The sequence below is a fragment of the Leptonychotes weddellii genome, chromosome 1, assembly GCF_054177405.1.
Source record: "Leptonychotes weddellii isolate Sample4059 chromosome 1, ASM5417740v2, whole genome shotgun sequence".
NCBI classification, from domain to species: domain Eukaryota; kingdom Metazoa; phylum Chordata; class Mammalia; order Carnivora; family Phocidae; genus Leptonychotes; species Leptonychotes weddellii.
The window spans coordinates 21,439,909-21,455,410 of NC_138369.1; the positions used below are offsets into that span (position 1 = coordinate 21,439,909).

Sequence of the window (15,502 nt, forward strand, 5' to 3'; positions counted from 1 at the left end):
TTAGCCTGATGGTGGGTATTGAGGAGGGCACGTTCTGCATGGAGCACTGGGTGTTATGCACAAACAATGAATCATGGAACACTTCATCTAAAACTAATGATGTAATGTATGGGGATTAACATAACAATAAAAAATTAAAAAAAATTTTGAGTATAGTTGACGTACATTGTTACATTAGTGTCAGGTGTACAACTTAGATTTAGTAAGTTTTTACATTATGCTATGTTCACCACAAGTGTAGCTACCATCTGTCCCATTACACTGCTTTCACAATATCATTGACTGTATTCCTTATGTTGTGCCTTTAATTCCCAGGACTTATTCTTAAATGGCAAATTAACTGGATTCCAAATAGAACACATTTGTCTTTTTACCTTATCAGGTCTTAAGCACCGAAGAATTATTATTTTCTGTAGCTCATTTAGTTTTTCATCCATTGGTACTGGAAATTTAGCATTGTATGGCTCTTTACTGTCATAAATTTCCCGCCATTCAGTTATATGTTCACAAAAATGCTTCCTAATGGACAAAAAGCTTAGTAGTTATTATTTCATTGGAGACTAATTTAAAAAGAGATTGTTAAACAAGGAGATTACAAATTTACCTATCCTTATTCAATGCTGTCATCAAGTTTAAATAATTACCTGAGTTCTTTGAAAGCAGGAAATTCACTTGCACGGCAAATTTCCTCCCAGCTTTTATCCTGTAGCCAAGTTGGATCAGGATTTTTCTCAGCACTCTTAAGACTTACTCCTCCAGTTAAAAGAAACATCAGTTCCTGGTATTCAATCTCTTTCTTTGCCCTGTAAAACCAAAATAAAGATTGCTGTAAATTGCTGATTTTAAAATTGAATGAAATCAATTTCTGCTTCTATAGCCTTGATAAAATAATCAGAACAGAATTACTCTACTGCCATAAACAATTGGAAAACTAGATAAAGTGAATGAAACAACTGTTTTTTGGAAATTATACAACAGCCAGTGCAACACTGTGGTCCCTGAGAAAAGAGAGACAATTAAGGTGATCCCTATGATTGTCTCAGCTATCCACCTAGAGGCACTTTCCAGACTACAAAACAGAGAGGTGATCAAAATCAGAACTTGATAGTATTGCTGAGTTGAATAAACAGAGATCAGAGTTAAGGAAGGCTGAGTGGCAGAATTTGTGAGCAGAGTACCAGAGAGGAGGGAGATGCATGGAAAAGAGGTCCAGAAATCTGCATAGGTATCCTCTTGATTTGATTGCTAAATGCTAAGTCATATATGAATAGGGTAAAACTACAGGAGACCAGGCAAAGAATATCTGGGGAGCTGTAAACTGAGCAGCTACCAGAGCTCACACAGAACTTGGAGATAGGAGTTCTCACCAACTAGAGTTAATCTTCGTTGAACACCAGAGGAATTCAGAGGTAACATCAGAGGGATCATGCCTTAGTAGCAAAGCTAACCTAGCCTTAGAATAAAGCCTATTCTAAAACTACCAAAAGAAAGCTTAAAAACAAGCCTTGAAAACATCAAACTAATCCAGTAATTTAAGTACCTGTATAAGTAAAGTCTAATGCTTTTTAAAGGAATAAAAAAAAAAAAACAACCAGCATTTATCTATGTAAAATTCACACTATCCATAACCAGGAGAAAAAAATCAGTCAATAGATACATACAAGTGATAGAGATAATACAACAAAAAGATAGGAATGTTAGAAGAGCTATTACACATATGCTGAAGGAATTAATGAACATTGCTGAAGGAAGCAAAATGAACATAAGGAATAGAGAAACAGGCAACAGAAAAAATAACCAAATGCAACTTCTAGAGATCAAAAGTATGAAATCTAAAAGAAAAATTCACTGATTTCTTTCCAGATGTAGAGAAAATGAAAGGATTCATTACCAGTAGATATATAGTATAAGAAAGGTTAAAGGAAGTTTCAGTTAGATAGAAATTTGAATCAACACAAAAGAATAAAGAGTGCCAGAGATGGTAACTATGTCGGTAAGCATAAAAGACTTTTGTCTTATTATTTAAGTCTCTTTAAAAGATTACTGACTATTTAGGGGCACCTGGATGGCTCAGTCGGTTAAGCATCTGCCTTTGGCTCAGGTCATGATCCCAGGGTCCTGGGATCGAGCCCCTCATTGAGCTCCTTGCTCAGCAGGGAGCCTGCTTCTCCATCTCCCTCTGCCTGCCGCTCCCCCTGCTTGTGTTCTCTCTCTCTGTCAAACAAATAAATAAAATCTTAAAAAAAAAAAATAAAAGATTACTGACTAGAGCAGAATAACAATTTTCTATGGGATTTATAACATGTACAAGTGAAATATATGACAATAACAAAACAAAGGCTGGGAGGAGAGAGATGGAAGTATATTGTTGTAAGTTCTTATACTATATACATATGAAGGAGTATAATTTTACTGAAGATAGACTGTGGTATGTTAAAAGGTATACTATAATCCCAAGGAAACCGCAAAAAGAATAAAACAAAAAAAAATTACAGCTAGTAAGTCAACAAAGGAGATAAAATGGAATCATAATACATACTCAATTCAAAGAAAAAGAAAATGAGGAAATGGAACAAAAAACAGATGTGCAAAACAGAAAGCAAGTTGTAAGACAGTAGATTTAAATATAACTCTATTGTCTCATTGAATGTAAATGGTCTAAACAATTTCACTAAAGGCAGCAATTATCAGATTGGATAAAACAAAGAAGACCTAACTATATGTTGTCTACAGAAATACAGCTTAAATATAAAGATACAAATAGGTTAAAAGTAAAAGTATGAAAAAATATATACCATGCTAACACTATTCAAAAGAAAGCTGGGGTCTGTAATAGGATAATACAAAATAGATTTCAGAACAAAGGACAGACCAGGGATTAAAAAAAAAAGTTAAGTCAATTCATTAAGAGGTCATAATAGTCCTAAACACTTACACATATAATAACAGAGCATCAAAACACGAACAAACATTGATAGAACTGTCAGAAGCAATCTCCATAGCTAAGAGATTTTAAACCTCTCTCAAAAATCAATTGAACAAGTACACAGAAAATCAATTAGGATAATAGTATATAGACTAGCTTGACCTACTTGACATTTGTAGAACATTCCATTCAAAAACAGCAAAATACAGATTCTTTTCAATGGCATATAGAACATTTGCAGAGATAGACCACATTCTAGGCCTTAAAATGTCTCATTTATAAAATTTCTAGAAAAGGAATAGTTACGGAGACAGAAAGCAGATCAGTGGTTACCTGGGGCTGGGAATAGGAATAGGAATTGACTAAGTAGGCACAAGCAAGGAAACTCTGAGATGATGGAAGTGTTCTAAAACTGGATTTTGGTGATGGTTGCACAATTGTATAAATGTACTAAAAATCATCTAACTGTATTCTTACAATCAGCCAATTGCATAATAATTACCTAATAAAGCTGGGAAAAAGGGAAATTTTCCAGATAAACAAAAACTAAAGAAGTTTATCATCACTAAACTGGCCTTACAAGAAATATTAAAGAGACTTTTTTTGAGCTGATAAGAGAAGGCACTAATTAATAACATAAAACATACGAAAGTAAAAATCTCACTGGAAAAGGTAAATAGTAAAGGTAGTAGATTCAATCACTTCTAAAGCAAGTATGAAGGTTAAAAGACAAAAGTAATAAAATTAATTAAAACTACAATAGTTAAGGGATGCATAAAATATAAATATGTAAAATGTGACATCAAAAATATAAAATGGGGGTGTAGTAAAAAGATAGTTTGGAATGTGTTCAAATTTAAGCTGTTCTCATCTTAAAACAAACTATTATAAACACAGGATGTTATATGTGAACCTCACAGTAACCACAAAGAAAAAAACTCCTGGTAAATACCACAAAGAAAATGAGAAAAGAACCTAAACACAAAACTAAAGAAAGCTATCATACCACAAGGGAAGAGAGAAAAGAGAAGAAAGAACAGAGAGGAACTAAGAAAACAGGCAGAAAACAATTACAAAATGGCAGTAAGTACATGCTTATCATTAATTACTTTAAATGCAAATAAACTGTCCAATCAAAAGACATAAAATGGCTGAGTGGATTAAAAAAAAGGACCCATCTCTATGCTGCCTACAAGAGACTCAATTTAGAAGTAAGGATACACAGACTGAAAGTGAAGGGATAGGAAAAGACAGCCCATGCAAATAGAAATGAAAAGAAAGCTGGTGTAGTTATACTCATATCAGACAAAATAGACTTTCAAACAAAGACTACAATAAAATACCAAGAAGGGAATTACATAATGATAAAGGGGTCAATCCAGCAAGAAGACACAACGTTTGTAAATATATATGTACCCACTGTAGGAGCACCAAATATATAAAGCAGATATTAACAGACCTAAAGGGAGAACTTGACAGCAATACAATAATAGAAGGGCACTTTAATACCCCCACTTACATCAATGGATAGAGCAGCCAGAGAGAAAATCAATAAGGAAACACTGACCTTAAACGACACATTAGACCAAATGGACTTAGTAGACACATGCAGAAAATCCCAGCCAAAGGCAGAATACACATTCTTTTCAAATGCACTTGGAACATTCTCCATGACAGATCACATGTTAGGCCACAATAAATTCAAGAAGATTGAGATTATAATATTTATGTATTTATTTTAGAGAGAGAGAGATCGAGAGAGCACGAGCAGAGGAGGCGCAGAGGGAAAGGGAGGGAGAATCTCAAGCAGACTCCCTGCTGAGCATGGAGACTGATACAGGGTCAATCTCACAACCCTGAGATCATAACCTGAACAAGAACCAAGAGTTGGACACTGAGCCGACTGAGCCACCCAGGTGCCCCAAGATTGAGATTATATTAAGCATCTTCTTTGACCACAATGGCAATAAAACAAGAAATCAATTACAAAAAGAAAACTGGAAAAACCACAAAAATGTGGAGATTAAGCAACATGCTACTAAACCAATGGGTCATCAAAGAAATCAAAGAAGAAATTTAAAAATATATGAAGACAAATGAAAACAGAAATATGACACACCAAAATCTATGCGGTGCAGCAAAAGTGGTTCTAAGAGGGAAGATCACAGCGATAAAGCCTACCTCAAGAAACAAGAAAAACCTCAAATAATCTAACTTTAAACCCAAAGGAACTAGAAAAAGAAGAATAAACGAAGCCTAAAGTTAGTAGAAGGAAAAAATTAACAAAGATCAGAGTGCAAATAAATCAAGACTAAAAATAAATAAATAAAAAAGATCAGTAAAATTGAGAGGTGGTTCTTTGAAAAGATAAACAAAATTGACAAACCTTTAGCTAGACTAACCAAGAAAAAGAGAGGGCTCAAATAAAATCAGAAATGAAAGAGAAGTTACAACTAAAGTTACAATTATACCACAAATAATCATATGCTAATGAATTGGACAACCTAGAAGAAATGGAAAATTTCCCCAAAATATAGAATCTTCCAAGATGAATCATGAAGAAATAGAAAATCTGAATAAACTGATTACTAGCAAGGAGATTGAATCAGTAATAAAAAACTCCCAACAAACAAAGTCCAGGACCAGATAGCTTCACTGGTGATTCTACCAAACATTCAAAGAAGACTTAATACTTACCCTTCTCAAACTCTTCCTTCAAACAAAAGATTGAAATCTTGTCATTTGTGACAACAGGAATGGACCTTGAGGGTATTATGTTAAGTGAAATAAGTCAGAAGGAGAAAGACAAAAACAGTACAACTTCACTCATATGTGGAATCTAAAAATAAATAAATAAGCAAAACAAAAACAAACTCATAGACACGAAGAACAGATTGTTAGTTACCAGAGGGAAGGGGGTTGTTAGTGGGTGAAATGGGTGAAGGGGGTCAAATGTATGGTGATGGATGGCAACTAGATTTTTGGAAGTGATCACTTTGTAATAAATACAGTTGTTGAATTTTAATGTTGTACATCTAAAACTTATATAATGTTACACACCAATTTTAACTCGTAAAAAATGAAAAACAAAAAAAACCCCACAAAGAACAATGGCAGTGAATAGAAAACAGTAACATATATGGTAGCTATTAATCCATTTATATAAATAATCACTTTAAATATCATTGGTTTCAATACATCAATTAAAAGACACAGATGGGGGGCGCCTGGGTGGCTCAGTCGTTAAGCATCTGCCTTCAGCTCAGGTCATGATCCCAGGGTCCTGGGATCGAGCCCTACATCAGGCTCCCTGCTCGGCAGGTGGCCTGCTTCTCCCTCTCCCGCTCCCCCTGCTTGTGTTCCCTCTCTTGCTGTGTCTCTCTGTCAAATAAATAAATAAAATCTTTAAAAAAAAAAAGACATAGATGGTCAGAGTGGATACAAAAAATGAGACCTAACTATATGTTGTCTACAAAAAAACCATTTTAAATATGAAAAGAGATAGAGTAAAAGAAGAGGGATGGAGAAAGAAATACCATGCTAACATTAATCAAAATAAAGCTGGAATAGCTATATTAACTTCATACATAGATGACTTCAGAGCAAGGAAAATTATCAGGGATAAACAGGGCCATTACATAATGATAAAGGGGTTAATTCTCCCAAAAGACACAGCAATTGTTAATGTACCTTACAAGAGAATGTAAAAATATATGAGAGAAAACCTGACAGACAAGAAAAAATAGACTAATCCACTATTATAGTAATGGACAGATCCAGCAGCAGGAAATCAGTAAAGACACACTTAAACTAAACAGCACCATCAGCTGAATACATCAATTGAATACAATTGACATCTATAGAATACTTTATCAAACAACATCAAAATACACATTCTTCTCACCCTCATATGGAACATTCACCAAGACAGAACACATTCTGGGCCATAAAACACACCTTAACAAATTTAAAAGAAGAGAAATCATATGAAGTATTCTCTCTGACTACAATAGAATTAAACCAGAAATCAGTAACAGAGAGATAGCTGGAAAACCCCAAAATACTTGGCATTAAACAACACAATTCTAAGTAATGTATGGGTCAAAGAAGAAAACACAACTTATCCAAATTTGTGGGATGCAGCAAAAGTAATGCTCAGAGGAAAATTTATAACCCTGAATGCATTTATTGGATCTAAAATCAATCATTTAGGCTTCCACCTTAAGACACTAGAAAAAGAAGATCAAATTAAATCCAAAGCAAGTAGAAGTGAAGAAATGATAAAAATCAGAGAAGAAATTCATGAAATTAGGGGTCCTGGGTGGCTCAGTCACTTAAGTGTCTGCCTCCCACTCAGGTCATGATTTCCAGGTCCTGGGATCGAGCCCTGTGTTGGGCTTCCTGCTCAGCAGAGAGTCTGCTTTTCATTCTCTCTCTCTCTCAAATAAATAAAATCCTTAAAAAAAAAAAAAAGAAATTCATGAAATTAAAAACAAATCAAGAGGGGGAAAATCAATGAAACTGAAATCTGGTTCTTTGAAAAGATCAATAAAATTGGTTAACCTCTACCCAGGGTAACTAAGGAAATAAAGAAAGAAGACACAAATTACAAATATCAGAAATGAAAGAAGGGCCATCACTACTAATTCCACTGACATTAAAAAGATAATAAAACGGGCGCCTGGGTGGCTCAGTCGTTTAAGCGTCTACCTTCCACTCAGGTCATGATCCCGAGGTCCTGGGATCTAGTCCACTCCCAGGGGAGTCTGCTTCTCCCTCTACCCTTCCCCCCTGCTCGTGATCTCTCTCACTCACTCTCTCTGTCTCTCAAATAAATAAAAAATCTTAAAAAAAAAGATAATAAAACAATATTATGAACTCTATGTCCTCAAATTTGATACCTAGCTGAAATAGATCAATTCATTGGAAGACACAATCTGCCAATATTCACACAAGGGGAAACAGATAATCTGAATAGACTTTGTGTTATTGTACTTGTGCTATCTTAACAAAACACGATAGGCTGGGTTGCATAAATAATGCAAATTTATTTTCTCAGAGTTCTGGAGGCTAGAAGTTTGGATCAAGGTTCTGGCTGACTTTGGTTTCTGATGAGACCTCTTTTCCTCGCCTGTAGACAGCCACCTGATTACTGTGTCCTCACATGCCCTTTCTTCTGTGTGCATATGGAGAGAGAGAGCACTCTGGTAGCTCTCTTTTTTTAAGGATATTAATTCTATCAGATCAGGACCATACCTTTCTGAGCTTATTTAACCTGATTACTTCCTTATAGGTCTCATCTCTAAATACAGTCACACTGGAAGTTAGTGCATAAACATATGAATGGGGGGCCCAACTACACAGTCCATAACTATATCTATTAAAGAAACTGAATTGAGGGCGCCTGGGTGGCTCAGTCGTTAAGCGTCTGCCTTCAGCTCAGGTCATGATCCCAGGGTCCTGGGATCGAGTCCCACATCGGGCTCCCTGCTCGGCGGGAGGCCTGCTTCTCCCTCTCCCACTCCCCCTGCTTGTGTTCCTGCTCTCGCTATCTCTCTCTGTCAAATAAATAAATAAAAATCTTTAAAAAAAAAAAAAAAAAGAAACTGAATTGATAATTAATAACCTTCCAAAACAGAAAGCACCATACTAAAATGGGTTCTGGAGAATTCTACCGAACTTATAAGAAGAAACTCTACAGATTCCTTACAATCTCTTCCAGAAAATACCAGAAGGAATACTTCCCTAATTATTCTATAAATTCAGTATTACCCTAATACCCAAACTAGACAGAGATAGTATAAGAAAACTACAAATCAAATCTCTCAAGAACATGGATACAAAAATTCTCAACAAAATATCAGCAAATTGAATCAAACAATGTATAAAAAGAATAACACACCACAACAAAGTGATATTTATCTCAGGTATGTAAGGCTGTTTCAACATTCAAAAATCAATTAATGTAATCTATCACATCAATAAACTAAAAAAGAAAAAGCACATGATCATATCAGTAGATGCAGAAAATTCATTTGACAAAATCCAATATGCTTTCATGATTAAAATTTTCAGCAAACTAAGTATAAAGGAGAATGTCCTCAATTTGATAAAGAACATTCACAAAAAATCCTATGGCTAACATCATACTTAAAAGTGAGAAACTAGAAAATTACCCACTAAGATCAAGAACAAAACAAGGATGTCCCTTTTCATCACTTGTCAACATCATACTGAAAGTCCTGGCTAGTGTAATAAAGAAAAAGAAATTTAAAAATATATAGATTAGAAAAAAAATTAATTTGTCTTTGTTTGAGACGACATAATTGTCTATGTAGAAAATCCAAAAATCTGAAAGAATTGGTAAAAAAAAAAACTCCTAAAACTAATAGGCAATTATAGCAAGGTTGCAGGATACAATGTAAACATACAAAAGTCAGTCACTTTCCTATATGTCAATGACAAGTGGAATTTGAAATTAAAAACATGATACCATTTGCATTGGCACCCAAAAAAGTGAAATACTTAGGTATAAACCTAACAAATCATGTACAAGATCTATAGAGAAAAACTACAAAAATGTGATGAAAGAAATCAAAAAAGAATTAAATAAATGAAGAGATATACCATGTTCATGAATAGGAAGAATCAATACTGTCAGGGTGTCAGTTCTTCCCGATTTGATCTATAATTCAAAATGACAGCAAGTTATTTTGTGTATAATTGACAAATTGATTCTAACGTTTATATGGAGGGGCAAAAGACCAAGAACAGGCAACACAATATTGAAGGAGAAGAACACAACTAGAAAACTGACATTACTGGACTTCAAGACTTATATTAAAGCTACAGTAATGAAGACAGTGTTGTATTGGTAAAAAAAAAAAAAAAGACAAATAGATCAATGGAACAGAATTTTGTGGATTTTCGGAGCACTGGGTGGCTCAGTCAGATGGGCGTCCGCCTTCCACTCGGGTCATGGTCCCAGAGTCCTGGGATTGAGGCCTGAGTCAGGCTCCCTGCTTAGTGGGGAGCCTGCTTCGCCCTCTGCCCCTCCCCCTGCTCTTGCTCTCTCTCCCTCTCAAATATACAAATAAAATCTTTAAAAAAAAAAAAGAATTTTGTGGTTTTTCTATAAAGTTCACCTTATATGAAGATGCAAAAGATCCAGAATAACCAACACAATATTTAAGAAGAACAAAGGACTGACACTACCTGATTTCAAGATTTAACTATAAAGCTAATTAAGTCAATAATACAAAAGAACAAATATAGATCAGTGATACAGAATAAAGAATCCAGAAATACACCCATATAAATAGAGCTACCTGATCTTTGACAAAGAAACAAAGGCAGTATAATGGATAATCTTTTCAACAAACGGTGCTGGAACAACTGGATATCCACATGCAAAAAAAAAAAAAAAACTAGACAGAGACTCTTCACAAAAACTAACTCAAAATGGATCATAGACCTAAATGTAAAATGCAAAACTATAAAATTCCTAGATTACATAGAAGAAAATCTAGGTGACCTTAAGATATGTTAATGATTTTTTAGATATAACACCATAAGCCATGAAAGAAAGAACTGATAAGCTGGACTTCATTAAAATTTAAAAAGACACTGTCAAAAGAATGAGAAGGCAAGCCACAGACTGGGGGAAAATATTTGCAAAAGGCGTATCTGTTGAAGGACTATCATCTAACTCAACAATGAAAATGAACAATTAAACTGATTCAAAAGTGGCCAAAAGACCCAGAAGATATAAAGAAGATATAAAGATGGCAAATTAGCATATGAAAATTTCTCAACATTATGTGCCATTAGCAAATTGCAAATTAAAATGAGATAACACTACACATCTGTTAGAATGGTCAAAATCCAGAACACTGACAAGACCAAATGCTGGCAAGGATGCAGAGCAACAGGAACTCTTACTCATTGCTAGTGGAATGAAAAATGGTGTAGCTACTTTGGAAGACAGGTTTTTTACAAAACTAAACATACTCTTACCACATGATCCAGCAATCACACTCTTTGGTATTTAATCAAATGAGCATATAAAAGTTATATGCATATAAAAACTTACACACAAATGTTTATAGCAGTTTTATTCATAATATTCAAAACTTGGAAGCAACCTAAATGTATTTCAGTAGGTGAATAAACTGTGATACATCCAGAGAATGGAACATTACTTAGTGCTAAAAAGAAATGAGCTATCAACCCATGAAAAAACATGGAAAGACCTTAAGTGCATATTATTAAGTGAAAGAAACCAATTTGAAAAGGCTCTATTTCTTTTTTTTTTTTTAAGTGAACTCACAACTCCGACATCAAAAGTTGCATGTTCTACCAACTGAGCCAGCCAGCTACTCTGAAAAGGCTCTATTTCTTGACCTGGTTGGTAGTTACATAATTTTTGCTTTTTAAGAATTCACTGAAGTGGGGCGCCTGGGTGGCTCAGTCGTTAAGCGTCTGCCTTCGGCTCAGGTCATGATCCCAGGGTCCTGGGATCGAGTCCCACATCAGGCTCCCTGCTCGGCAGGAAGCCTGCTTCTCGTTCTCCCACTCCCCCTGCTTGTGTTCCTGCTCTCGCTATATCTCTCTCTGTCAAATAAATAAATAAAATATTTTTAAAAAAAATTAAAAAAAAAAGAATTCACTGAAGTGTACATGAATATTGTGTGGACTTTAATGTGTGACCCACATTTTAAAAATCTATTAAATATCAAAACATCAATACTATTGTAGAGAAATGTACAAGTAAAATCATGACTTAAACAGAGCAGAAACATGATATCCTTCTGTGAAAAGCCATCCTCATCAATTAGTTTCCCCAGGCAAGTTTTTTAAAGCAAATAAAGAAAAATCAAGTAACTTACAGAAGAAGATTGGCACATAACAAAAAGGAAAACAGCAGCTTGTCCTTCTCAAATAGTGATCGGCATATATTACAATATAAGTTGTATGTGAAGTGGTCATTTAAATATCGTAGGCGCTTTTCCAAAATTTTGGATTTGTTACTGAAAGGTTGAAAAACAGGCAAACATATTGAGTCAAACAAAACTAAGAAAAAATAAGTAACACACGAATTAACACATAAGTATTCACTGTTAAAAATATGAAACTAAACACACACACACACACACACACACACGAGTGCATATAAAACTGGTGAAATCTGCAGGTGCCTTGGTGCAAGTCGGTTAAGCAACCAACTCCTGGTTTCAGCTCAGGTCCTGATCTCAGGGTCGTGGGAGGTCACCCTGCAGGGGCTCTGCGCTCAGCATGGAGTCTGCTTGAGTTTCTCTCTGCCCTTCCCTACCATCTCAAATAAATAAATAAAATCTTTAAAAAAGAAGAAAAAAAACTGGTGAAATCTGAATAAGCTCTGTGAATTTCCTGGTTTTGATATTGTACTACAGTAATGCAAAATGTTACCACTGGAGAAACTGAGTGAAGGATACATGGGACCTGCCTATATAGTTTTGTGTTTGTGTGCAACTTCTTGTAAATTATGAGTAAAAAACACAGTATAATTCTATGAGAAAATGAAATTGGGTTTATACCATCTATTTTCAAAATTCTAAACATCTTACTGTATTCCAAAATGACTGAAAACAAATAGTTAATGAAAAGATACCTATATTAAATCCCTATTATGTGAGATTTATGGTGGGCAGGGAACTGTAAGAGACAAAGAAGTATGAAACATTTTTGTCCCAAAGAAACATCAAATCTAGATCAAGATGTATATTTTTTTAAAGATTTTATTTATTTATTTGACAGAGAGAGACACACACACTCAGCGAGAGAGGGAACACAAGCAGGAGCAGAGTGAGAGGGAGAAGCAGGCTTCCCATGGAGCTGGGAGCCTGACGTGGGGCTCGATCCCAGGACCCTGGGATCATGACCTGAGCCGAACGCAGATGCTTAATGACTGAGCCACCCAGGCGCCCCAAGATGTATATATTTTTAAAAAATATATGAAAAGCCAGAAAATATATGGACAAAATGTTACTTCTGGGTGTGGTTATGGCTGATATTTTTCTTCTTTATACTCTTATTTGTTTAAAATTTTGTAATAATCATGTATTATTTTCATTTTTTTTAGTTCAAAAATTTTTCAGTAATACTGAAAGGAATGTAAGATGATACACCCATTCTGGGAAAGTTTGGCAGCTACTTTAAAAAAAAATAAACAAGCAACAACCACATGACCCAGCAATTGCACTCCTGGGCATTTATCCCAGAAACGAAAACTTATATTCACATAAAAACCTGCACAGGCATGTGTATAGCAGTTGTATTCATAATAGCTAAGAACTGGAAATAACCCAGATGCCCTAGAGTACATCAATATCATGAAATACTTTTCAGCAATGAAAAGGAACAACCTACTGACACACACAACCTGGATGAATCCCCAGAGAATGAAGCTGGGTGAAAAAAAGTCAATCCTTAAAAGTTATATGCAAATATGGGGCACCTGGGTGGCTCAGTTGGTTAAGGGTCAGACTCTTGAATTTCAGCTCAGGTCATGATCTCAGGATCAAGCCCCTGAGCCAGACTCTCCACTGAGTGGGGGAGTCTGTTTGAGATTATTTCCCTTTACCCCTCCCTGCCCGTCCCCCTGCTCATGCTTACTTGCTCTCTAAAATAAAGAAATCTTTTTTTTAAAAAAAAGTTATGTGCTATATGATTTCATTCTTGAAATAATGAAATTACAGAAATGGAGACTGGATTAGTGGTTGTCAAAGGTCAAGGAGAGGGTAGGGAAGGGAAAGAGTGGATATGGCTGCAAAGGGCAGCATGGGAATCCTTGTGGTGATGCAAGTGTTCCCTGTCTTGACTGTATCAACATCCATATCCTGGTTTTGATCTCATACTATTGTAGAGGTTTCCAAGATGTCACCATTGAGGAAACTGGGTAAAGGGTACACAGGATCGGGACTTGGGAAAAGATGGCAGAGGAGTAGGGGACCCTCCAACCGGTCCCCTGAATAGAGCTGGATATCCACCAGACCACTCTGAACACCCACGAAATCAGCCTGAGATGTAAGAAGATAGATCTGGATCTCTACAAATAGAATATTGCAGGTGGTTGTTTTCGAGGTATGAAGCAAGGAGCCGTGATTCCACGGGCAGATATCAGAAGATAAACAGAAGGGGGAGGGAGCCTTCAGGATCCTGCACCGCCAGTTTGCAAAAGCCTCCCACGCTGGGGACGGGGCACAGACTTGCAGACCGGCAGTGGCAGGGAAAGGACTTTAGGGCAGCCCCCCAACTGAAACCCAGAGCGGTGGGGCTGCACGTGTGAACTGGGGGCGGCTGGTGGTTTTAGAAACACAAAGGGCAGAGACGTGCCCTGACATGGAGGCAAGGACTGGGAGCGCTGTGGAGGGGTGCACAACCAAGGACGCTGCAGTTTATAGTAGCACAGACAGAAACAGAGATAGTGTGGCCTGGAGAGCTCACTGAAGAACAAACTGCGATCTCTCTGCTCTGAGGCAGAGGGTTGGAAACGGTCTCTTCTGCTCTGACTTGTGGAAGAGACGTGGAAAGCCCCCAGGTAAAGCTGCCAGAGAACAAAAGCCCCAAAAAACGGGTTTTCACTGAGCCCATCCCCCCCCAGGGGGCAGGGCACCTCTGCCCAAACAGGGTTGCCTGAGTAACAGCACAGCAGGCCCCTCCCCCAGAAGACAGGCTGGGGGAGGTTCCCTATAAAACAGGTGCATTTTGCTTGGGTTGTGGTCAATAATCTGGACTTTGTACGTTCCCTCAACCACCCCTCAACAGAATGACTAGGAGGAGGAACCCCCAAAATAGGAAAGACTCAGAAACTGTGACTTCTGCCATAGATTTACGAATGGATACAGATATAACCAAGATTTCGGAAATGGACTTCAGGGTAACAGTTATGAAGACAATAGCTAGAATGGAGAAATCGATTGATGGCAACATAGAATCTCTAAGGGCAGAAATGAAAGCTGAACTGGCAGAACTTAAAAATGCTATCATGAGATCCAATCTAATTTAGATACTCTAACAGCTAGGGTAAACGAGGCAGAAGAATGAATTAGTGATCTAGAAAACCAATTGATAGAAAAGAAGGAAAAAGAGGAAGCCAGGGAGAAACTACTCAAAATCCATGAAAACAGAGAAATAAGTGACACCATGAAATGTTCCAATTCAGAATTATTGGAATCCCTGAGGGGGTGGAGAGACAGAGAGGACTAGAAGATATATTTGAGCAAATCGTAGCTGAGAACTTCCCTAATCTGGGGAATGAAACAAACATTCGTGTCCTAGAGGCAGAGAGGAACCCTCCCAAGATCAAGGAAAACAGGTCAATGCCCCAGCATGTAATATTAAAACTTGCAAATCTTAGAACCAAGGAAACCATCTTAAGGGCAGTTAGGGGGAAGAGATTCCTTACGTACAGAGGGAGGAACATCAGAATAACATCAGACCTATCCACAGAGACCTGGCAAGCCAGAAAGGGCTGGCAAGACATATTCAGGGTACTAAATGAGAAGAACATGCAGCCAAGAATACTTTATCCAGCTA

At 36.6% G+C, this 15,502-nt stretch overlaps 1 protein-coding gene across 1 annotated transcript in view; it reads right to left on the bottom strand.

Moving 5' to 3' along the window:
- DNAH12 (dynein axonemal heavy chain 12) overlaps positions 1–15,502 on the bottom strand; it is a 151,531-nt gene that overhangs the window by 27,954 nt on the left and 108,075 nt on the right. Inside the window, exons 38-40 of the mRNA XM_081805771.1 lie at positions 11,815–12,042; positions 645–803; positions 375–519 (exon numbers count right to left, since the gene is read on the bottom strand). Of these exons, the coding sequence (XP_081661897.1) occupies positions 375–519; positions 645–803; positions 11,815–12,042 (532 nt within the window). The remainder of the gene's footprint in view (positions 1–374; positions 520–644; positions 804–11,814; positions 12,043–15,502) is intronic.